Source organism: Phocoena sinus, chromosome 11 (genome assembly GCF_008692025.1).
Source record: "Phocoena sinus isolate mPhoSin1 chromosome 11, mPhoSin1.pri, whole genome shotgun sequence".
NCBI lineage: Eukaryota > Metazoa > Chordata > Mammalia > Artiodactyla > Phocoenidae > Phocoena > Phocoena sinus.
In genome coordinates, this window is record NC_045773.1 from 47499615 (window position 1) to 47523512 (window position 23898).

Sequence of the window (23898 nt, forward strand, 5' to 3'; positions counted from 1 at the left end):
GCCATGTTTGGTAATGGCAGCGCTTGTATTCTCAGTAGTCCTGAATATAACTTATTTTCTAGGTTTCTCTGCTGCACTTACAAAAATATTGCTCAGGGCTGTCTGCAAAGTATAGGATTGGGGAGCAGGGTTGTGGGGGGGGGGATCTTGGGGATTTGGAAAATAACACCCCTGTCCTGCAGGAACATACCCAAAGTCCCAGGACAGTCCATTAAGGAGAAGCCCACAGTGTCTCCAACTAAGTCCTGAGCTTCTGAAGGGCAGACCTGGAGACCTGTGCTTAGGTCCACCCACAGGACCTTGACAGCCTAGGTATCGGCCATTAACTGCATGTCGTCCAAGCAGGAATTCACAGAGGTGCTCAAGTTGGCCCTGTAAGTGGGAGAACACAACCCCCTGCCGTGTGATTAAGAGAGACAACAGGATTTTTATTATTATTATTATTTTATTTTCATATACAAAAAGATAAAACTTGAAACAGTTCTAGATTTTTCCTCCTATCTGTTGGGGTGTGGCTGCTTCTTCACACAGGGGGAAAAAAACTACATTCACATCGGTTTATTTGAGGACCCAGTGCAGAGTTCAAGCAGCAAAACCCCAACTTAGCAGATCTAATTCCAAACTTGACACTCATTTCTAAAATTACCACAGTAAAAAGGAACAAAGATCCACTGCAAATGAATGAACTATGATACAATGTTCTCTCCAAAATGTCTTCATTTTGCAACTGTAATTACATGGATGTCTGCTTTAGGCCATTTTAGATGTGTGCGGGTATATGATATATATATATATGTGTGTGTGTTTTATATATATATATATATATATATATATATATAAATCAGCGCACTTTTCAAATCCAGACAGGGTAACAGCAACAAGCTTAACTCTGTGTGTGTGTGTGTGTATATATATATATATTTTTAAACATGATACTTTAGTATAACTTTTGTTAATTCAGTAGTACAATCTATTTCTGTTCTACAAAATTTTTATTTTATAGCTACAAGGGTGAAAAGTGACCTATTACATTTACATCTCACATATCCTGGCATACAAACAGTACTTACTGAATTTGAGCCAAAAACTAGAAGTCTTTAGTTTTAGCACTTGAAGAGCTTCTTCACTTCTACAGGCTTAAATCATATCCTAGTCACATTTCCAGAGTTTTCAAATGATTCATCATTGTAAACCGTGAGAAACAGGTGAATCCAAACTTTTAATTACAGTTTTATATACAAGTTAGATAACACAGCTCAAAAAGACTTTGCTATCCATCCTAAACCCAACACACACATTCTCCACTAAGTTATTAGACAAGTCTTAGGATTTTCCTTCTTTTCCTTACAAATAATACACCCATTTAGAAGGAGCTGGTAAAACTGACATATAAGATGGCAAATGAGAGGTGACATCTGTTGGTTCCAGAATTGGTCCTGCAAATGTTGTACTCTGCTGTGTTCCTTAACTGTGTGTCTGTTACATGCAGAAGCTCTTTTCACAAGAATTGACATCAAACTCAATGTAAGTTAAATTTACAGTACTGTATGAAGTTCTTCAGATTCAAGGACAAATGTGGAAAAAATATTAACACGTGAAAAATTCGGCCTTTGATGCTACCATTAAGATCATGTCAAATTCATAAGCAGATTCTTTTTGTACAGTTGAAAAATGGCATTGTGTGGATTTGTGGCGTGGAACTGAAATCTAGAAGTATGTTTCTCATCTGCGGTAACCCTCACCCCCAATTCTCAAGTACCACCCAATTCTCTTTGCATTTTTACAGAATTCCAGGGGAAAAAAAAAAAGGGAGGAAAAAGACGCCGGCATTTTAACAACTCCTCCCCTCACAGGAGGTCTTCACACTCTCAGATGAGGTCTCCTAAGAATCTCTGTACGGTCACTGGCTCTCAGACGGTGTTTGACAATGACTGGGACACTTTCCAAATCAAACCCCAGATGTTGCCTAACCTTCCCTACTCTCATCTCTGTCATTGCTGGTAAAATTTCGACGAGTGTGTTCTTCCCTTATGGAGAAATTATTTGGCTCAACATACACTTAACTCGTGGCAGGGCTCTGAGAAAACCCCAGCTGGGCTAAAGCCCTTGTAGAGACTGAAGTAAACAGCGCCTGAACAGAGTAGAGACCGAACACTTCGAGGGCTGAGTTGGGACCCAGTGGGTACACACTGACCCTGGTGTCCCATGGTCAGCAGGACAGGCCAGGTGGGCAGCCCATGCTCGTAGGGCTGAGTTACCACTTTAACGTTGGTCTGCCATCTATGCCCCAGCGACAAAAATTCAGATGTGGTGACTGCTGGTTAATTAAACTTTCTGAACTGGTAAAAAAGGCTCTTTAAAAAATATATATATATTTATTTAAAATACATCAAAATGACAAACAGCCATAACCCGCAAGGCCTAATTTCACAGCAACATACGCTACAGACATCTTCCCGAAATGCACTGTGGTGGATAGGGGGCGGGGGTTTTCAATCCTGCCATCTAAGGGAATGTTCTTCATTTGAGCTTTAGTGACTGGAAATGTGTTACAAAGAGCTCATTTTCGGAACTCATTTGTGTACAAGGCCAACCAGTTGAATCACTCTGCCTATTCAGACAGCAGAATACTGAAAATGGCAGAATTCAAAGTGGAGCGCGGAAAGCACCCTTCAGATGGCACTCAAGACCCATCCCACCGCAGGGCCATGAAGAGCTTGCCAGAAGCCCCTTTTGCAATCCTTGGGAAGAGTTTTACTTTAAAACAAATAAGTACCCATACTCGGCAGGGTTCCTGCGTGTGTATGTCACAAGCCTGCAGTTTCGAGAGGACCCAGATGGTGACACTGTTCAACACAAGGTCTGAGGTAACTGGTTCTTAACACACCTGGAGCACAGAACTGCATCCAGAAAATACAGCTGGGAAAAAGGAAAAAGGTGGGGTTTCGGGCTAGAAAAGACAAGTAGAAAAAAGCTTACAGCAGTTGCTTTTGGGGGGAGGCAGGTGACAAAAACAAAGGCACAACAGAATTACATTCCAAGACGTGGCTGGAGAGCAGAGAAATGTTCTTTGATGGGGAACAGGAAAATGACGGATGGTTGGTTCCCAGAGTGCTCCTGGATCTGCCGAAACTCAATTCATTCAAGTATAAAAGGGGTAGCGTAAAACTTTACTCTCGATCAGACCGAATAAAAGCACAGCTGGTTTCACATGACACATTTTGTCCCAACCAGAACACCTCCGAACGCAGCAGCTGAAGCCAGCAGGCAGGGGCTGGGGAACAGGCCTTCAGCCATTACGGCTACAGAGTATGAGCTACATGACTCTATACTTGAGTACAGATGAGTATACACGATGTATACTTCCTATACATCCCCAACAAAAAGGCTTATTACCCAGTAACCATCCACTCTCTACCCAAAAAATCAAAAGGCTAACATGAAGACTGCCTTCCAGATTATGGCAGTGATGCTGACCTTTGTAGGAAGAGCAGGAAAACCTTGTAGATACTGGAAAAATGCCCTGCTGGTACAGGATTCTGAGCCTCCTCCACAGGCTCCTGGGTTACTCGCTAGACTAAAGTGGCGAGCCAACGCAGCCCCTCTCGCCTCCGAACAGCCCTCACAGAGAAGATAACATGTGTCTGGCAGCTCTCCGTATAATCTGATCACTATGTCCACACACCACCCTCCCCCTTTCCGAATAATTACTCCATTGGGAATTCTGTCCTGAAAACTGGATAATTTGGTCCTAGATAATTCAGTTTGGCAGATTTCTCCAATCACCAAATCCTCTTTTCACGTGTTCGTAGCCTGAATCTTATTCTAATCCCAACCCACCCCAACCTGCACCCATGCAATTTCTGTTCCCCAAAACACCTTCATACTACTTCACCCATGAGAGTAACTTAGAAACTAATTATTCACCTCAGAACCCTTTGTTCAAAAGAAACCTCAGGAGGAAGCACGACTGTGAAGCACACTGCAGGCTCCACTTGCCTCTCCGAGGCCCTCTCCTCCAGGTCTGCAAGGAGCAGGGCTGAGCACCCCTGTCCTGCACAGACTGTCCCACACAGACAGCCACGAGTGGAGTTTTGGTCAAACGAGACCCAAAGATGGTCTGTAATCTGCCAGTGTATCAACGAGAATCCGCAGGAGCGCTAAGTGACAGCGCCACACCACTTACACTCCAGTGTATGTTTATCTTGAAAGGTAAAGCTCATTACTCCGATTAGAGAATCATTCTTATTCGAAACTCACTAGACTTTATAAAAATAATCTGTGGTATAAAACAATCTCCACACTGTGCAGAAGAAATCTGTCAGGTGATATAACTAAATATATATGTAGTGCTATAGATTTTTTAAAGTAAAATTTCAAGTGTTGTAACTCTATTATATAACCTATACTTTTATTTACAATGCTACCTAACAACATTCCAATGCAAACATGATTCGGAGAATCAGGGAACGAGCCCACGCCCAACCAACAGCAGAAATTCCCAGGACTCAAGCCGGAACTCATCCATTTGCAAAAAACCCATCCTCACCTGCCTGAAAAGCGTTAGCTAATGTGTTGTATTTTTTATAACCGTCAGCTTAAAAATGTAAACTTTGCAAATGAATGAAACGCATTTCTGTAGATGTCCACAAGAAACCACGTTTGTAGAATCCACTGCATACACACGTGTCCGTGTGTATATTTCTTTAGTGTCCTGTAACTGGCTTGCAGTAGTTCTCAGAATTGTCTAGGCCCCAGACAATCCAAAGACACTCCTGGAGAAGAAAGGGCAGCACAGGGCCCATCTCCACATGCTGGCGTTTAGAGAATATGCATTTTAATTCATGAGGAAAAAACACTTGTGTTATCGCTACGAGCTGCCATAGGAGCAAATAATATATCACTGGTTTTGGCACTACAGGGATACATGGAGTAACCACAATCAAAAAGTCCTGCTTCATTCATACCTGGAAGATACCATCACAAAAATGTAAAGGCTTGGTAAAAATTGTAAAAATTTAAATAGTGGTAAATCCTTTAAATTCAAAACCTTGTCCAAACCAAAGTTTACAGTGGACCCAAAATGAGTTTAAAATAGGAATATTCAAAATACCCCACTAGATAATTTGGACTTTTAACTTGATGATAATGTATAGGTCTCCTGGACCCACTACAGTCGTCCCTCTGTATGGGGGAGGAGTGTGGCAGGGGGATGGGAATCCAAAACCCACTGAGGCAGAGGCCTCTTACATAAAATGGTGTAGCATTTGCATATAACCTCCACAGATCCTCCCCTATACTTGAAATCACCTCTAGATTACTTATAATACCAAACACAATATAAATACTATGTAAATAGTTGTAAATACAATGTAAATACTATGTAAAGAGTTGCCAGTAGGTGGCAAATTCAAGTTTTGATTTTTGGAATATTCTGTAATTTTTCCCCCAAAAATATTTTTGATCCGAGGTTGGTTGAACCCATGAATGAGGAACCCGTGGATACAGAGGGCCGACTGTAATTGTTTTTAAAGTGTGGCTGAGTCAAATAAATTAATTTCCAAGGGAGAGGGTGCATTTTAAGCTTCAATTTCTTTTTGCTACAAAACTAAAATCATCTTTTAAAACTTCCCCAAGCCTCCTAAAGGTCTGGGATACGTTCATACGTGAATTGCTGGTTACAAATTAACTGTCAGGAGTCTTACTTAAAGAACTATGCCTATAACCCTGAATACACTGTTTACAAATCTAGACTGAGAAAATAAACAAACAGTTCATCAACTGAATTACTGGGTCTGTTTCTTTGCCTAAAACATTACTCCTGATTGAGACTTAAACTCATCATTACTAGGCTGAACACATTAGCTGCTGAGCATTTTATTAGTTCAGGCTGTGTGAACAGCCATCGACCTAGGAGAATTCAAATCACCCAAAAGAGGAGAAAAAGCCATCTTGTCCTCTTTCCTTTTCTGGCTGCTTGGGGGAGGGGGAGGGGGCGTGTAGAGAGTCAATTCCCTGTGCTTCTTGGAAAAATGTGGTCTGAGGGCCCCTGAACTGTGAACCAGGCAGGGCTGGCTGTCTCTCCAAAAGATTCAGAACCCAACAGGCCATTGAAATAGCTGGGACTGACAGACTGAGTAAACTGAGTTCTCCTGAAAAATGCTTTCCAATTTAGGTATTTTTTCTAGGGAGCCAAGTTCTCCGGAATAATGCCTGGCTGTTCAACTTCTAGTACCACTTGTAAAAACTTACATACATACGCTCACTATATTACTAAAAAAACATCAAATCCTTGTATTACCAATAGACGTGGGGAACTTCACATTGCATTCTAAAAAGAGGCAGAATTCCATTTGCAAGAGGGTCATCTAGTCCTCCCACCCTGGATGGAACAGCTGCCTCCCTGCCCTCATGGCTCAGAGCACAGGGGCCACGTGATGGGCTTTCCGCGCCACACATAGCACATGGTGGACCCTCAGTACATGGCTGGGCTTGCCACCAAGGAAACACCACACATGCAACCCAAGCACCCAGTGCAGAAGGGCAGGGCAGCAGCCAGCAAGAACATGGCCAACTGGAGAGAAAGGGGACACAGAACTGCAGGGTCACCTGCTCAGCTCCCTAAAGCATGATAGGAGGATTAGCCTGGCCCCAGGGGCAGGGGAAGGACCACCTCAGTGGCCTGGAGATGGCAGATCTTTCCCTTGGCTGAGAACATGTGAGCTGGGGGCTCAAGAATCCTGAGGATGTTCAAGGCTGGACAAGGTCCTTCGTGTTCTGGACACATGCCACCACATCCAGACTGAGTGAATCCTGAGTCAGAAGCAGCTGGCACACACGGGGAAGCCTCCCCAGCAGGACTGACCCCTCCGGGCACCTACTGAAAGCCAACAGGACAGGAAGGCCATCTGAACACCAGGCTGATGGCGCTCACCACATTTATGCACAGCTGGGTCTCGCTTCCTCCTAAGAAGGGTCCATTCTCAGCCCTCACACCCCAAGTAATCAACCAAAGGACTCCTGATAGGGACCAACGGCCCCAGGCAAAAGCCCAGCTTATGCCAGCCCCAGCATGAGCTAACGACTACATCCATGGCCTTCTCTGGCTGCCCGTCATGAAGAGTCCTCTGCAGGACACTGTGGCATGGTGGCCTCTGTCCCCACGTGTCTGCTCCCTCCCATGGATCTCTCTGGCTCAGGAGATCTCCCCACAGTGATCAAAAGGAACACACTCTCCCCCAAGTCCACCCCACAGCCAGAAGCCTGCCCGGACGACAGTACACTAGGAAGAAAGGGGCAGGGATCCTGGGCCACTTCTGTCCCCTGACTTGGCCACCCTCTCACCCTGGATGAGGCAGGGAAAGCAATGTCAGACTCCCTCCCTGCCCCCCCACCCCGTCTTCCACAGAGCTTGGCGGTGGGGGGGGGGGGGGGGGAGGTAGCAGTGATCTGAGATCGCCGGAAGTGGAGGCTACAAGAAAACTTTGTGAAGAAGAGCACAGGCAGAGGCCCCCAACCCCATCGACACAAATCAGAGCTCTGGATGGCTGACTCCCCGGAGAAGAAGACATGACAGTAAACCTAACTTTATCAGAGGCGGAAGACCCACCCAGGCCCCAGCAGCATGCCCGGGAGAGCGATGCCCACCTTCTCCTGGCCACGAGCAGTCAGGGACACTCAGCCTAGCACACGGGGAAAGGGCCGCCGGAAGCCTTCTGCCCGGCCACACCACATGGGGCCATCTCTGGACACTTCATTCTGGTGCCAAGGCCCCAAAGGGAGTGACAGTGGCTGAGCACTGGGTCAGCAAAGAGGGAGCGTCCCCAGACAAAAGGCCTGCCCTGTCCGTCCTGCATCCTGCCCCGCAGGTCCCACAGCAGGGCCAAAACGTGCTCCCAGAAGAATCAAGCCAGCACACAAAAGAAAAACTGCCCAGAGGAAATCTAAAACCAAACAGAGGCTGGGGTTTAGTGTTCCACACGGGCTGGGATCAGGGATCTAATCATTCCTATGGTAAATTAGCTACATTTGTTACTGGTTTATTCTATTCGTTTCTTCTGAGGGTTGAAAAGTAGAGACTCCCAGCCCTGCCTAAGGAGAAAGCTGGAGAAATCAGATATGGCACTTTTCAATAAATATTTTAAAGCTTCTGAAAGACATAAGTGGAAAAGAAAAGCAACTGCTGTAAGGCCTGTTTTTCTGTTAAAAATTATTCCGAGGGAAGAAAAATACCACAGCAAAAAATAGCTTAAAAAGGAAAAGTCAGAAGACAAATAACTTACCAAAAAACAAAAACAAAAACCTGTCCCTGTGGCCACCTTGGCCAGCCCACATTTTGACCCATGAAGCAAAAACTGAGCTCTGAGAGGGAAGCAAACTCGTCTCCTACCACACCCCGTGCCCAAACACGCAGAGGAGGACACGGCCCAGGGGCCCAGAACCCCGTGGCGGTGCACCGAGCCCTCACCACCAAGCCGTGCCGTCACAGACCGGCCCCGAGCAGTGTGGACCCAGAGGCCTACAGCTCAATTCCGCTATCACTGCTGCCGGTGTGCTTAAGAAATTAAGTCTCGAGTAAAATTACCTCACGTGGGTCTAAAGGCTACAGTTTCGCCAAGTTAAAGTGGGGTCACCTGTCATCCTGAACAGTGAGCAATCAAGTCGAGGGAAACACTTGAACTTCCAAATAACCCAGGAGGAGGCTCCCCCCTCCCCTTCTCATGCCAGTCAACCTCTCCCCATCGTCCACCAACTCGCCTACCCGCAAGGTGAAGAGATCCAGTTTTTAAATAAAATGGTCTAAAGAAACGGGAAGGAAAAGTCTTCACAAATAAGAGTGATGAATGCCCAGACTCGGCCCAGACGGCCAACCTACAGTTGATGACAATTATTTACAAGGGGGCGTTATCAAAGAAAAATGGTAGCACTCCCTAGAAGACTCACAACTTTTCTTCTTTTTCTCTATTTCTTTTAAACTTTCTTGTCATAAAAGCCAACTTACATTAAAATATACTTACTACAAGACAACACAACTAATAAAATATATAATAAAACTTACATAAGTAGAAAATTCTGAGGTATTTCTGGTTTGAGGTGGTCTGTGGTCGTGAAGTTTTAATTCTCTTACTCTTCAAAATTTAAACCTCGGAAGCCACATAGCAAAGCGTGTATGTGTGGATGTGTGTGTTTTGTTTTTTTAAAAAATTTGCATGTTTCATAAATTAAAAAAATTCAAATGTTGAAACAGCAGCATTAGGAACATTCACTGACGAGAGCAAGGTTATGGCAAAACAGAGAAACTGTTTTTCGAATATGCACCTCTTTAAAGGGTCTGGAGAAAGCTGTGTTCACGAGCCACAGAAAGGGATAATAACGTCACCACACAGGGCAGAGCCAGCACTGCAGGACTCCGGGGGTCTCCAGAGGGGCAGGCCTTCTTGGCAGGCCCAACCCAGGAAACTCTCCCGCCCTGGCTGTGCAGAGCGCCCCCTGTGGCCATTTCCCTGAACTGCTCCAGGAGGAAGCAATGTACATATTTCAACTTTTCCTCATTAAAGATATTTACAGTATCATGTCTTATGAAGAATGTACTCACTAAACCGTGATGATTTATACCCTTACCTAACCTTAAAATCAGGGCAGAAAAAATGTTTTGTCCTATGCCCAAGCCCAAGTGAGTGGAAAAAACTGGTCAGGGCCAACAGATGGGTCAGAGTCACACCTGATTTCAGACTTTCTCCAAACCCTGCTCTTGCCGTTAACGCTTGGCCTCCACACACTCCTTCCCCTCGATTCCTGGTTACCTGAGAAGTAGTCTCATAGCAAAGGATGTTGCTCCGAATGTGCCCGGGTCCAGTGTAGCTCTGCACCAAACCCCACCCCCAGCTCTGTCCTCCCCGCCAACTCCGGTCCAAACCATCCTCACCCTCAGCCCAGTTTTTCCTCGGTCAGGACAACACCCGTTAATCCGTGAAAGACACATCTGCTGTTTCTTATACTCACTGTCTAAAAAGGGAGAAAAACACAGTAAAAGGCGGGGGGCTGGGGGGGGTGGAGGACGAGGGCAGAGGGAAACTCCTCTTTTGAGGAAGATGTGTTCTTATGTAACAGTCTTCAAAGGTTCCTCTAGGTAGAGTTTGCAGCATTAAGTTTCCTAAGACAGGAGATGGGTTTCTTTGTGTCACAGATTCTGAGACAACAAACAAAGAGAAAGAGGGAAAAATGAACCCCGAAGGGCGGGAGGTGGCCGAGGCTCTTCAGCACGGCGCTGGTTCTGCATTCACAGCTCAGCACCTCAACGCCTGCTGACGTGTCCGCTGTTTGCGATACAGTAGAGCAATGTGCTGGTAAAAACTGATCCAATCCAAAAAATAATATTAATAATAATAATAATAATTATTATAATAATAATAGAAGTCAAGGTAAAGTAGCAGCTGCATTTTGCGTGTTTGTTGGTGTTACAGGATTTCCAAAACAAAACACTACTTTGTTTTCTTCCTTTCCTCTTCAGATCCACTGAGTCTGGAGATCCACTCATGTCCTGGGCTTAGATGCTCGACTCCTTCGGGGGCAGGTCCACATTGGTGACGGAGGTCACCAGGGAGACAAGACAGTCCGAGGTAGTGCCATTGACAGACCTCCGGATCAGGGACACCCGCTCCTCCACACAGCCCGCGGACAGACGAGCTTCTGCGTCGTGGTCCCAGCACTCCTCGATGGTCACGCAGAGCTGGGCCAGGCCCTGCACACCAGCGGGAGAGAGGAAACAGATGCCCTTGCCGGTGGCCCTCACTGAGGACAAGCAAACCTGACGATGTTCCTGAGGACCGGGGAGAGCCACGAGCCCACCTGCAGGGGTCTGAAGGAGACTCCCCTTCCGACAGTCACCAGCCTGAGGCCACGGGCCTCCTCCACAGCGCTGACGAAGGGTCCACTGAACCTCAACGTGGGAAGCAGGGCAACCCAGGGCCCTCCGGGGGCAGACATGGCTGCTGCCGCGGAGCAGTGATATTCAAAGGAAATCTTATTACGCCAAGCCCAAACCACATAAGGGCCCAAAGTGCAGTCACAGTGGGAAAAGAGGAAGGCTTCATCCCACCCTGTCCCCCATAGCCCTGGACACCTCCCCAGAGTCCAGGGAACGTGGAGTGACACCCTGTGCTGGAACCAACTGTGTGCAGCTGGGAAAGGCAGCAGGATGGGCAAAATGCCCACGCCCAGGAGCAATCCGGCCTGCTCAGCATCAGGACACACTCAGACCTCTCTGGATCTGCTCCTCATCAGGAAACTGGACTGGCAACCCCAGTTTCTCTGCCCTGGGAGACTGAGGAGGTCTGAGGCAGAAGGTAAGTTCCTGGCCCAGCTTCCCTCTCCTGATGCCTAAGATTTTTTCCATTTGCGGCTCTGGGCTCCAGGGAGCAGCATGGCAGCTGAACTTGGCCTCCACAGCTCGACCCCAGACCATATGGTGAGAGCGCTAGCTCCCACTGGCCCCAAGGATGTCCCTCTTCTGAATTAACCCTGGGGTAGCAGGGGGAAGGACTCAATGAAGCTGGAGGCAAATAACCTTCCAAGAAAGATAATGATTTACATAGCTAGGGTCTTTTTTTTTTTTTTTTTTTTTTTTGCGGTACGCGGGCCTCTTGCTGTTGGGGCCTCTCCCGTTGCGGAGCACAGGCTCCGGACGTGCAGGCTCAGCGGCCATGGCTCACGGGCCCAGCCGCTCCGCGGCATGTGGGATCTTCCTGGACCGGGGCACGAACCCGTGTCCCCTGCATCGGCAGGCGGACTCAACCACTGCGCCACCAGGGAAGCCCATAGCTGGGGTCTTTTGTATGGTATCTCCAGACTGGAGGGGCCCAGATGCCACAGAGCTAAGCCATATTAAGCACTTATGTGATAGGTGTCCTGCCTGGGGATGTACAGTAACCCCTTCAATCTATTACTACCCTGAGGAGACAAAGGCTCAGAGACATAAAGCAATTTGCCGGAAGTTACCCAGCTACTGACCGGCAGATCCAGGATTCCAACCAACATGTGTCAGGCCCAGGGCCAGTGGGCTCCACTGCACCAGTGCTCCACGGGGCAACCAGGGCTCTGACGGAGCTGTCAGACCCCATCACTCTCTGTGGCCAAAACCAGAGCCGCCTCCCTGCAGAGCACTAACCTCCCCAGACGCTCCCCTGGTGGAAGGGAGGCACTGCATCAAGTGGCCTCTGACCAGGCAGGGGCGGAGGGGCTGTCCCGCTGCCTGAGGCCCCTCTCTCTGACCCTGCCACACATGGGAGGGGCTGCCCTCTCTGCCCCCCAGGCCCCTCACCGGGTGTTTCAGCCAGTGATCCTTGATGGCAGGCCGCATCTTCTTGTGCACGACCACCTCCTGCAGCTCCTCCAGTGACGGGTGCTGGCCAATCTCTTCCTCAAAAGGCAGCATGTACTCATCCACAGGTCCTGGGGGTGGAGAGAGAGCCCGGCGGGGTCACCCTAACGCCCAGCCACACACCCCCACACACCCAGAATGCTCAGGGCTCCCGTCCCGCTCACCATCGGCAGCTTTGCAGCGGGACACGAGCTCCCACAGCACCAGGCCCATGGCATACATGTCGATGCGCAAAAAGGCGTCTCTCTGGAAGTTGATGGCTCCCTCGAGCACCTCAGGGGCCATGTACCGCCGTGTGCCCACCTGCACGGGGACAGGGGAGGGTCTGCGGTCACCAGCCATGCACAAATGCACTCACAGCTGGACACAGGAGCTACAGCCGTGTGCACAGCAGGGCCATCAACAATGACGGCTGTCCCTGACGCACCACATCCCCGGGGGGCCCCGGGGTCATGAAGTAATGACGACTGTAAAGTGTCATTCGAGACAGCAGTAATCTTCCATGAACTGCTGCCTCCATCAGCACCACGAGGGGCTACACAGATGATGTGTACTTCACTGAGACACACGCCAAAAGCAGAAGGGGGAGAATACTTAAAAACAGTAATAGCCTTTGTTTTAGGATGATTTGCTTAGGCTTAACCTTAGGTTACCTTTTCTAGGTTTCTGGTTTGGATTCTTAGTATACTCTTATTTATCTTATTTTTATCTTGTTTAATAATTACAACTGAAAGAGGAAGGGAAATCTGTTTCTCACTGGCTGGCCTGGGAAACCACACCACCCGCCAGGCCTCGCTCTCCCCACGGGTGAAATGAGAGCATTGCTCCTGGAGTTCTCAGACAGCTCTGAGCTCGCGGGGCAACCCCTGCCCCCTGCCAGCTGGGGGGGGCAGCGTCCACCCGTGCCCCCACGTCTCGCACCCCCTGAGGCTCGTCACCTGCCCATGAGTGTCCCCCGGAGGTTTCCCTGGCTCAAACCGAACAGCCAGGCCAAAGTCAGCCAGCACGGCCGTGAGGTCACTCTTCAGCAATACATTCTTGCTCTTAAAGTCCCTGTGGAGACAATGGACTGAGACAGAGTCGAACATGTGGTCCAACTGACCCTCCTCCTGGCTTCCCACCTTGATTCCCAGAGACCCCGGGCCAGGCCATCCCACCCGTGGGGAGCAGGGTCTGCGTCAGGGTGGAGTTCCATGAAGCCACACGGACAGGCAGCTTTAGGACGCCTCCCTCCACTGGTGTGAGAGTCCAGAACTGCACTCCCACCAGAGCGGCAACACTGACCCCAGCCCGGTGCCCAGCATCGAAGGCCAGCCCTCACATTCTCAGAGGGCTTGAGGAGGGGGTATAGCAGCCAGGGATGTGAGTTTTCTGGGAAGAATTTACACTATTTGGGACGTGAGTGAAAAGAGAAGTTTCAGTGAACTGGCCTGGGTTCCGAGCAGGCCCCCGAGGCTCGAGCCGCTACGGGAGCAGCGGAGCGGGTACTGAGGTTACGTTCAGCCTGGCCCCTCCCTAGCAGGTCCTCAATCTCCCCGCGCCTGTCTTCAGCCTTGCCGTGAGGGCTAAACCGATGGACGAATGTTTAGGGCCACCCCTGGCACACTTACTATGCACTACCGTTAGGTGGAACCATATGGAAGAGTCGACGTTCAACCGTTTTTGACCTACAACAACGGCAATTTCATACAGTCAACCTCCTATGTCATTAATGTTATTACCATCGGGGCCCTTCAGCTTTGAACCCTGGAATTCGAGGCTCACTCCCTACCTCACAGCCACAGAACCACACTACACTAGGTCTACTTCTCTGCGCCACTGTTCCTTCACCTGTAAGACAGGCAGAGAAAAATAGTACCTATCTCACAGGGCAGTAATGAGGCTGAAATGACTTGGTGTTTCTAAGTGCTTAGAGCAGTGCCTGCCACTGTGGTGAGGAGGTGGCACAGTGGCTCTCAAAGCACCATCCAAGGACCCCAGTGAATCCCTGGGACTGTTTCAGGGGATCTGCAAGGTCAGCATTCTTTTCATAATAATCCGTTAGTTGCCTTTTTTTAAGCTCATTCTCCCAAGAGTATAGAGTTTTCCAGAGGCTACACACACATGTCATCACTCTGACAGTTAATGGAATACGTGTGCTCTAATACAGCAAATATCAACAGACATAACCCACAGGAGTGTAAAGGGATCCTAACCAAAAAGTTTGAGACCTGCTAAATCAACTCTCCAAAGTTAGTCAGCAGTCGGCACTTCCTCCTGCGGCCACTGGAGGGAACCAGAGAACTGACTTGTGAGGCCACAGCCTGCAGGGGACGCAGGGAGAAGGCAGGGGAAGAGTCAGGTGGGCACAGGGTTTTGTGCGGTTGCCCCTGACACACCACAGAGCAGCTAACCACGTCTATGAAACTGAGACCCCCAGGCCCTGCTCTCACCCTCCAAACCTCTCTGCAGCTCCAGGTCAAGCGCAGAGAGGGCAACTGCTAACCCAGGTACCTGTGGGCAATAGACGGTTTGTGGCCCTCGCCACGGCACCAGGGCACATCCTCGTGTAGGTATGAGAGGCCTCTTGACATTGTCTCTGCCACGTGACACAGTTCATTCCAGGTGATGATGTTCCCCTTGAGGTAATCCGTGAGGGAGCCCTAGAGGGAACAGCACAGACTCTGGGCACAGGAGGACAGGATCCAGCCCGGCCCCAGGAGGGCCATCTCCATGGACCGTTGGCTGGGCTTCCCACCCCCGACCCCCAGATGCTGGAACTCATGAGGCCAGGAGGGGCTGGGACTGGGGAGCCGTCAGAGAGTGGTAATCATGAAGTCACTACTCCCATTCGTAAGAACTGGTCCCAGGGCGAGGGCTTCTTATCGCAGACCCTCATGCCCACACCCAGGACGGGCGACCGCAGGGGAAGGCCGGTGGGGCCCACAGTCACCTCCCGTGGGAGCAGGGTCCACGGGGTGTGCTCACCTTGTCATGGAAGGCCGTGATGAGCCACAGCTCCACCTCCAGGTTTGAGCCTCGCTTCTCGGCGGCAATGAACTGCAGCAGGTTCTCATGCTTCATGCCAGGTGTGCTGAAGATCTCCCGCTCACTCTGCCATGACTGCTTGTCCTGAGGCAGGGATGCGGCTGAACCTCACCGCAGCCATGCCACCCTGCAGCTTCCCACTAACCCCAACCTCAGCCTCTGTAAGGGAGGTGGAGCAGGACTGAGCCAGGCCCAGGACCCCAGACCAACAGTGACCCCTGAGATCACCAAGGCCAGCACCTGATTTACAAAGGGGGCCACTGAGGTCCAGAGACAGAAGTGAGGAGCCCAGGACCACCCAATCAGTGAGAAGCAGAGCAGGTCTGGCTTTGCCAAGTGTCCCAGGCAACTGCTCGGGGTAGCCTGGTGTCTAGGGCCCCTAAGCAGAACCTGATGGCAAAACAAAACCCTGAAAACCAGACTGGATTGAGGTTTTGCAAATCAAAGTTTTGCGAAGCCCTACCCTAGGCCCACGGTGAACGTCACCACCCCCAATGGGGCCCACTCCTCTCTCATCCCAGCTGTATAGGACGTGGACTGCCCTGGGGCAGAGAGCTTGGGACCCGCAGGCACACACTCACCTGGAGTGGGAAGATCTTGACAGCCACGAAGTCATTCATGAGCTGTGCCTTCCAAACACAGCCAAAGCGCCCCCGAGCCTTGATCTCCAGCAGCTGCAGTGGCTTCAGGCCCACCAAAGGGGATGGGGGTGGAGGTCCAGGATCCTGGGGGGAATCGAGGGCTTAATAGGATCTGGCTTGGCCTCCCCACCTCTACCCTGCCCGGCCCCAAGCCGACCCCATCTCACCTCATGGATGTCCACGTGGCCATAGGGGGGCTTGCGATGCCGGTACATCCAGAAGGCCAGCAGGACAATGAGGGAGAGGCCCCCGATGGGCAGCAGCGAGTAGGCCAGCACAGTGAGCAGGGTAGGGGCTGTCGGGGGTGGCTCGTACGTGACTGGGGGACACACGGAGCCCGGCGTCACACAGCCCGCCTACCCGCACACCTCCAGGGCCAGACCAAAGAGCCCTGTGGCTACTCCCCACCCCACGGAGGAGCTGAGCATTCGGTGGGGGGCCAAGGCCGGCCCACATTGCTCCCCTCCCCTCACCTTCCGGGCCACCCGCCTCGGGCAGGTGGGTGAAGCGCTCGTTGCAGAAGTTGCCTTCGCAGCAGCAGAAGTACACCTGGGGGTTCTCCTCGGTGGCCACGCACTCCTGCCTGGAGGAAGTTTCCCATCCGCTCCTCAGGTGAGGGACAGCCTCCCCGGGGCGGCCCAGCCAAACCCCTCCCCACAAAGAACCCCACAGAGAACCAGGCAGGGGGCAGGGGGAGTGTGAGCCCACTTCTCCTAAAGTGGGACCCAGGGTCAGGAGGGACAACAGAGGGTGGACACGCACCCAGAGCCCTCCTGGGGACCTCGCAACAGGGGCAGGGACCCAGCACCACCCCTGCTCGCCAAGGCTGCCAAGAGAGCCCGTGTGTCCCCGCCTCGGCTCCAGACACCCAGCCCCAGGGGCACTGGCACCTGTCGTAGCAGTTGAAATCGTCCAGCCAGCAGCCCTTCTTGACGAGCTCGATGGTGCCTGAGCTGTTGCGCCAGGAGGCGTAGCAGTGCAGCCGCTTGTCCTGCTCGCCCTCGCAACGCTCCAGGCCGCTCTGGTTGGTGCGCTCTAGCTCCCAGTTGGCGTTGTAGTAGATGCACTCCCGCGTCTCGGCCTCCCCGCGACCGGAACCTGTGCCCGGGGGAGAGAGCTGCTGCCAAGTAGCCCCAGGCCCACGAGGGAGGCAGGGGGCCAGACTGACAGCCAGATGCACAGTGGGGGGCTCCTGGGTGGGAGGGGGGCTGCTTCCCTGCAGCAGCAGCAATGAATGGAGGGGCCCTCAAAACCCCAGGGCACGGTCAGAATCACTGTGTCATCTGGGTGGGGCGGGAGGGTGGTGCTAAAAATACATATCCCTGGGATGTTCCTGGTGGCTCAGTGGCTAAGACTCTGCGCTCCCAGTGCAGGGGGCCCTGGTTCGATCCCTGGTCAGGGAACAAGATCCCACATGCATGCCGCAACCAAGAGTTCACATGCCACAACTAAGGAGCCCACGTGCTGCAACTAAGGAGCCTGCCTGCCGCAACTAAGACCCTGCCCAACCAAATAATTTTTTTTAAAGAATGCATATTCCTGGGCCCTGCCCAGACCCATCCATTTGGAGTGGGGGCAGGATCTACGTTGTTTTTTTTTTAATTTTATTCATTTAATTTATTTATTTGGTTGTGCCAGGTCTTAGTTGCGGCAGGCAGCCTCCTTAGCTGTGGCATGAGAACTCTTAGTTGTGGCATGCATGTGGGATCTAGTTCCCTGACCAAGGATCGAACCCGGGCCCCCTGCATTGGGAGCATGGAGTCTTAACCACTGCGCCACTAGGGGAATCCTTGGATCGGTTTTTAACCAACCCCCTCTGTCTTGGGTGGTTCTGATGCAGACCTCAGGGACCACGTCTGAGAAACTAGAAGGGCAGGTTCCTGCCACTGTCTCTGCCTTGTCTCAGAGCAGCTCCACTAGTGAGAAACAGGGCTGAGGGGATGGGGTGGATCTCGGAGACCAAAGGCTAAGTGAGCACCAGCCGCAGGGCCTAGGCTGGTGCCGACAATGCCCACAGGCTCCCGCCCACCTGCAGCAGCATTCGGTGGCTGTGCTCTGCAAAGTCCCCAGTCCAGAGGGCTCAGGGGGCCCACTGCATCCATAGCAGCAATTCTAGTAGGGGTCCTGGGAGACTTGACCTGTGGGGCAGACCCCCAAGCTGGGCTTCTGGGCTTAGCACAAGTTATCACCTCTGGCTGCAAGATGCTCACAACTTTCTCCGTTATATTTTGGCTCTTTTCTCTCTACTTCCACAGGCCTTTGTGCTTCCTCCATCACCTAATTTATCACCCTTGACTAACTGCCTGTTGTTGTTTAAAGGATTATTTCAGACATTCAAGAAATATAAAAATAATGTAACCAAAGATAACTCCCCAGAGAAAATAACATAATGAACACTCATGTAAGAAACAAAACAGGGACTTCGCTGGTGGTGCAGTGGTTGGGAATCCGCCTGCCAATGCAGGGGACACGGGTTTGATCACTGGTCGGGGAAGATCCCACATGCTGCTGAGCAACTAAGCCTGTGCGCCACAACTACTGAGCCTGCGCTCTAGAGCCCGCAAGCCACAAGTGCTGAGCCTGCGTGCCACAGCTGCTGAAGCCTGTGCACCTGGGGACCATGCTCTCCAACGGGAGAGACCACCGTGATGAGAAGCCCGCACAGCACAACGAAGAGTGGCCCCTGCTCGCCGCAGCTAGAGAGAGCCCACACACAGCAACGAAGACCCAACACAGACAAAAATTTAGAAAAGAAATAATTTTTTAAAAAAGAAAGAGACAAATCATTACAAATGTGCTTGACAACTGCTTTTTAAATGTCAGGCTTCCCCCACAGGACTGCAAAGCTGATGCTTTAACTGCAGAAGCCTTGACTGTCTTGAGTACTAGAACCAGTTCCAGACACAGACCGGATAGATGGATGGATGTATGGAAGGAAGGACGGACCAACGATCAGACAGAAGGACAGAGTTATCTCCTGGCTACAGCACGATTCTGAAGGGAGGGGAAAACAGGAGGGGTGGCCTCAGCCTGCAGCCCAAGCCCTAGGTCCTCAGGGGAGCTTCCATCTCCACTCCGACAACAAGCCCCCACCCCCTGTATAAGGCAAGGAGCCAGAACAAGAGAGGCCAGCAGACATCAGGAATGGCCCAAGGCTGGCCCAGCTCCCCTCTCCAAGCTGCTGGTCAGGCAGAGACCCCTCTGGCCACTACCGTGTGGCCAGGACCCAGGTGGTCAGGATGACACTGGACCCCCACCTGACAAGATCCTCCTACAGACCAACTGGAAACAAAAGGTGCCCATGACCCCATTCAAGTCCTGGTTCTGATGCTTACTGGCAAGTGATCCAGCCACCCCGTGCCTCCGTTTCCCCACTCATGAAAAGGGGATGATAACAGAACCTACTTCCTTGGCTGTTCCAAGAGCGAGATGAGTTAATGCATTTTAATGCTGGTTAGCACAATGCCTGGCACATTGGCTGTTACATTAGAGCCTGACACGCCCTGCTGCCTATGCCATTTCATCACAGCACAAGCTCCCTGCCCTGTCAGGCTGGGAGTGTACATACCCAACCTGAGAGAGCTTTGCATTCAGAGCCCCAGGGGGACCAGGGGAGACTGGGAGACTCCATGCCCCCCTCACCACACCCAGGCTCTGCTGCCAGCTGGAGAGGGATTCCCCCTCCTCCCCGGCACTCCGCTTCTGCACACACTCAGCTATTTATAGCCTCTGGCACCACTCCAACCACAAGGCTGCCTCCGCCTTTTAACAGACACAGGGTTCCTGCCCACACTCACAGGGCCCGGGCCCCCTGCAGAGGAGGCTCCCCGATCCCAGCCCGCTCGCCCATCCCTCTCACATGCTGCCTCAGAGCCCCGTGGGGAACCTCCCCCCAGACGCCTGGGCAAGGGGCTCACTCTACCCCTGAGCACCAGCCAACCCAACCGGTAGCCTCCAAAGGAAGCAGGTATACAAGCGTCAGTGTCCCCAGCAGGCAGTCCTTACGTTCCAAGGGGCCTACACCTCGGCAGGAAGATGCCCCCAGTGCTCCCCTAGCCCCCAGTCCAGGGAGAACAGAGAAACCCCGCTCCTGGACACGCACCACCACCAAAAGAAAGAATATATGCAGATTCTACTCAGAACCCACATTCCAGGAGCGGGATGAACCTAAATGATGGGCTTTGACACTTGAGGTCTATTTCCCAGGCCAGCTGACTTTGGATGTACCCGACTTGCACTGGGGAGACAAGGGGAAAATCCAGTAGGCAGAGGAAGAGGGATGAAGAGGTGAGGCAGAGCCTTGGTGGGAGGGTTTGGAGCTAGAGGGGCCACGCCTCCCCTGGGGTCCCCCGAGCTCTGGCCTCGGGGTGCATCTAGCTCAGCCAACAACTCCCAGAGGTAGCGCAGACCCCAGTAGCCAGTGGGCCACTGCACCCTGCCCCTGGCTCCTGGAGGCCCCTCGGCAGCCCCCGCCTCCCTGTGGGCGCAGCCCACCTACACTGTAGAGTGGTGAGAATGCGATGCCAGCCGCCACCACGTCCACCTCAGGCCCCTTGCGCCAGTGCACCCCCACCAGGAGCCGCCACGCCCGAGGGGGGCCGCACGAGGCGAGCCTAGCCTTCTCCCTCATGGTCCAGCCTCCAGGTCTGCCCAGAGAGGAGGGGCAGCCCCCCCACACACACAGTGGCCAGGCTTTCTTCCCGGGAGGCCCTGCTTCAGGCTCCCCAGCCCTGCCCCCCCCAGGGGGCCCTGCCACCAGCTGAGCACCTGCTGTCCCCGCAGGTTCCTCCAGAGGAGCCGAGGGTCCTGAAGGTGAGGGTTCCCTGCCACAGTGTCTGTATCCAAGTTTATGACTCCACTTCCCCCAATCCACACAGGAGCATCTTCACCATCTTCCCACGACCAGAGTGAGGATGGCGCGTGGCGGGGGCGGGGGGGGGAATCAAGGGAACCTAAATGGAGGTGAAGGGGTGGGCGAAGGGGAGGGCTAGAGCACGAGAGAGACAGACAGACAGACACACACACACACGTGTATGTGTGGACACGCAAGGGTGGAATGGCACATACATACAAGAGGCAGAAAAGAATCCTAAACGTGCCTACGTTTCTTTGAACTTCTTTCACACAAGAGGATAACTCTACCCAAGTTATTTATTGTCAAAACCAGGTTTTGAAACCAGGCAGCCTGGCTCTAGAGTACATGCCCTTTACATGCTCTGTAACGCCTTTATTCTCGGTGCTACAGAACAGTCCACTGTATGGCCTGACCAAAAACTAAGTGTCCATCCTCCTGTTGGACCTTTAGGTCATTTACAACATTTACTGACTTAAGCACTGCCTCTGTGAACCCTCCTGAATCCTCTTTTGCGTGTTTTCTAGTGCCCATGAGCATGCATTTCTCTAGGAAATACAGCCACACGTTAGAGATATGGGACATAAGGATGAGCATCTCCAACTCACTGGATATAGTCACACTGTTCTCCCAAGTGGATGTACCAATTTATGTGCCCAACAGACTCCAGCCCCCCTGAGCCACACCGTCAGCCCCTGATATGTGCTCACCTGGTCAGGGTGAAATCGTACATCATGGTTTTGATCCACATTTCCTGATTGCTTGTGACAGTGATCATGTTTGTGTTCATCAGCCCCTTCTGAGAACTGCCTGTTCGCACCCATTCCCATTTTTCTGCTGGGCTGCTTTTCCTTTGGGTTATAGAAAGTTATTATAGATTCCAATAAAACTTCTCTTCCTACATAGTAACCCCCTTCATTTATTTGTTTGCTCTTTGCCAGAAAGTCTACTTTATGTGACACTAGCATAGCTATATGACATTTCTTGTAGTATTTTCCCAGTTTATCTTTTTCCAACTTTTATTTTAAATCTTTCTGTATCTTTTTTTATCCCAACTCAATCTAACACTGTCTTTGATCCTAGAATTGACTCCTGTTACATTTAAGATTACCACTATGTTTAAATTTGTTTTTTCTCTACTGCTACCACCTTGGATTATCTTTTTAAATTCCATTATTTCAGCCACTTCTGGTCTGGAAGTAATGTACCCTATTTCTATCCTATTATAAGCTAGCCTTTAAGTTTTAATATGTACATTTATGCTAAAAGCCTGAAGTTAATCAACATCTCTTCCATCCCTCATTAGAACTTAATTGTTCTAACTCCAATTACCTCCTTCCAACTTACATTAAATTAGTTTAACATAATATCTGTGTTCCACATTTAATAAGTTGTTCTTCTTATCCGCCTCCCAAAGCAGATATTATCTGTGTTTTATAAAGTCAGCATTTTCTTTTTTTTTTTTAATTTAATTTTATTTTATTTTTGGCTGCATTGAGTCTCTGTTGCTGCGAGCAGGCTTTTCTCTGGTTGCAGTGAGCGGGGGCTACTCTTCATTGCAATGCGCGGGCTTCTCATTGCGGTGGCTTCTCTTGTTGCAGAGCATGGGCTCTAGGCGTGCGGGCTTCAGTTGTTGTGGCACACAGGCTCAGTAGTTGTGGCTCGCGGGCTCTAGAGCGCAGGCTCAGTAGTTGTGGCGCACAGGCTTAGTTGCTCTGTGGCATGTAGGATCTTCCCAGACCAGGGCTCGAACCCGTGTCCCCTGCATTGGCAGGCGGATTCTTAACCACTGCGCCACCAGGGAAGCCCAGCATTTTCTTATTAGTCCATACATTCTCCAGTTTGTCTGCTCACCCTTCCTAGAAGGAAGATCTCCACTCTTCCTTCTAGGATCACTGTCCTTCCTGACGAACATCTTCCTTCAGTAAAGATCTTTTGGTACAGAAGCCTTTGTTCATCTTTCTGAAAATGTTAATTTGTTCTTTTTCCTCACTGACAGTGTAGATGATCATAAAGTTTTAGGTTGAGTTATTTTCTCTCAGCATTTTGAAAATATTATTCCACAGTCTTCTGGCTTCCATCATTATTGCTGAAACGTCTACTAGTAGTTTAACTTTGTACATACTCTGTCTTTTCCCTCTGGCTGCTTTCTTAGATCTGCTTCTTGCAGTTTCACTATGAGCTATGTGTCTAAGTCCATGTTTAAATTTCTTTGTACTGCTTGGAAGAATATGCTTTTAATCTGATGATTCATGTCCTTCATAAATCCTGAAAAATTCTTGGCTTTTATCAATTTGAATATTGCCATCTCCCTATTCTATGATTCTGAAATTCCTATTACAAGTATCAGACCATTCCCAGTCTCTTAACTCTGCTTTCACAATTTTCAATTCTGTGTCTAAGCACCATTACAGATAATTCCACAGGTCTAACTTCCAATTCATTAATTTTCTCTTTAGCTGGGTCTAATCTGCTGTTTAGTTCTTCTATTTAATTTATAAATTCAATTAATCTATTTTTTTATTTCTAGAAGTTCTATTTTTTTTTTTTCTGGCTGCATTGGGTCTCCATTGCTGTGCATGTGGCGAGTGGGGGCTACTCTTCTTTGCAGTGTGCAGGCTTCTCACTGTGGTGGCTTCTCTTGCTGCAGAGCACAGGCTCTAGGGCACACAGGCTTCAGTAGTTGTGGCACGCAGGCTCAGTAGTTGTGGCTCACAGGCTTAGTTGCTCCGTAGAATGTGGGATCTTGCCGGATAGGGATCGAACCCAGGTCCCCTGCACTGGCTGGCAGATTCCTATCCACTGCGCCACCAGGGAAGTCCCTAGAAGTTTTATTTTTTAAAAAACCTTCTTGGTCAATTTTGATACTTCTGTTCTTTGTCATACTTCCAAATCCCTCACTTCTAATTCCATAATTTAACTTCCTGAACATCTATTTCTGCCACTTGTTACTTTTGATGATTTCACTCATGGTATCTTGTTTCCCTGTGTGTTTTGGA

The 23898-nt window shown here is 50.5% G+C and overlaps 1 protein-coding gene across 3 annotated transcripts in view; it reads right to left on the reverse strand.

Moving 5' to 3' along the window:
* Positions 1-481: 481 nt before the first annotated feature.
* The window catches only part of ACVR2B (activin A receptor type 2B), a 34939-nt gene continuing 11522 nt past the window's right edge, over positions 482-23898 (reverse strand). Inside the window, exons 2-11 of one of the 3 annotated variants that reach the window (XM_032648025.1) lie at positions 16938-17145; positions 16521-16630; positions 16215-16366; positions 15988-16131; positions 15347-15490; positions 14873-15021; positions 13318-13432; positions 12544-12682; positions 12320-12450; positions 482-10741 (exon numbers count right to left, since the gene is read on the reverse strand). In XM_032648025.1, coding sequence (XP_032503916.1) covers positions 10547-10741; positions 12320-12450; positions 12544-12682; positions 13318-13432; positions 14873-15021; positions 15347-15490; positions 15988-16131; positions 16215-16366; positions 16521-16630; positions 16938-17145 — 1487 coding nt within the window. In that variant the 3' untranslated portion in view covers positions 482-10546. Of the gene's footprint in view, positions 10742-11828; positions 12451-12543; positions 12683-13317; positions 13433-14872; positions 15022-15346; positions 15491-15987; positions 16132-16214; positions 16367-16520; positions 16631-16937; positions 17146-23898 lie in introns of those variants that run through there. The other 2 variants (XM_032648026.1, XM_032648024.1) reach the window with 2 other exon arrangements.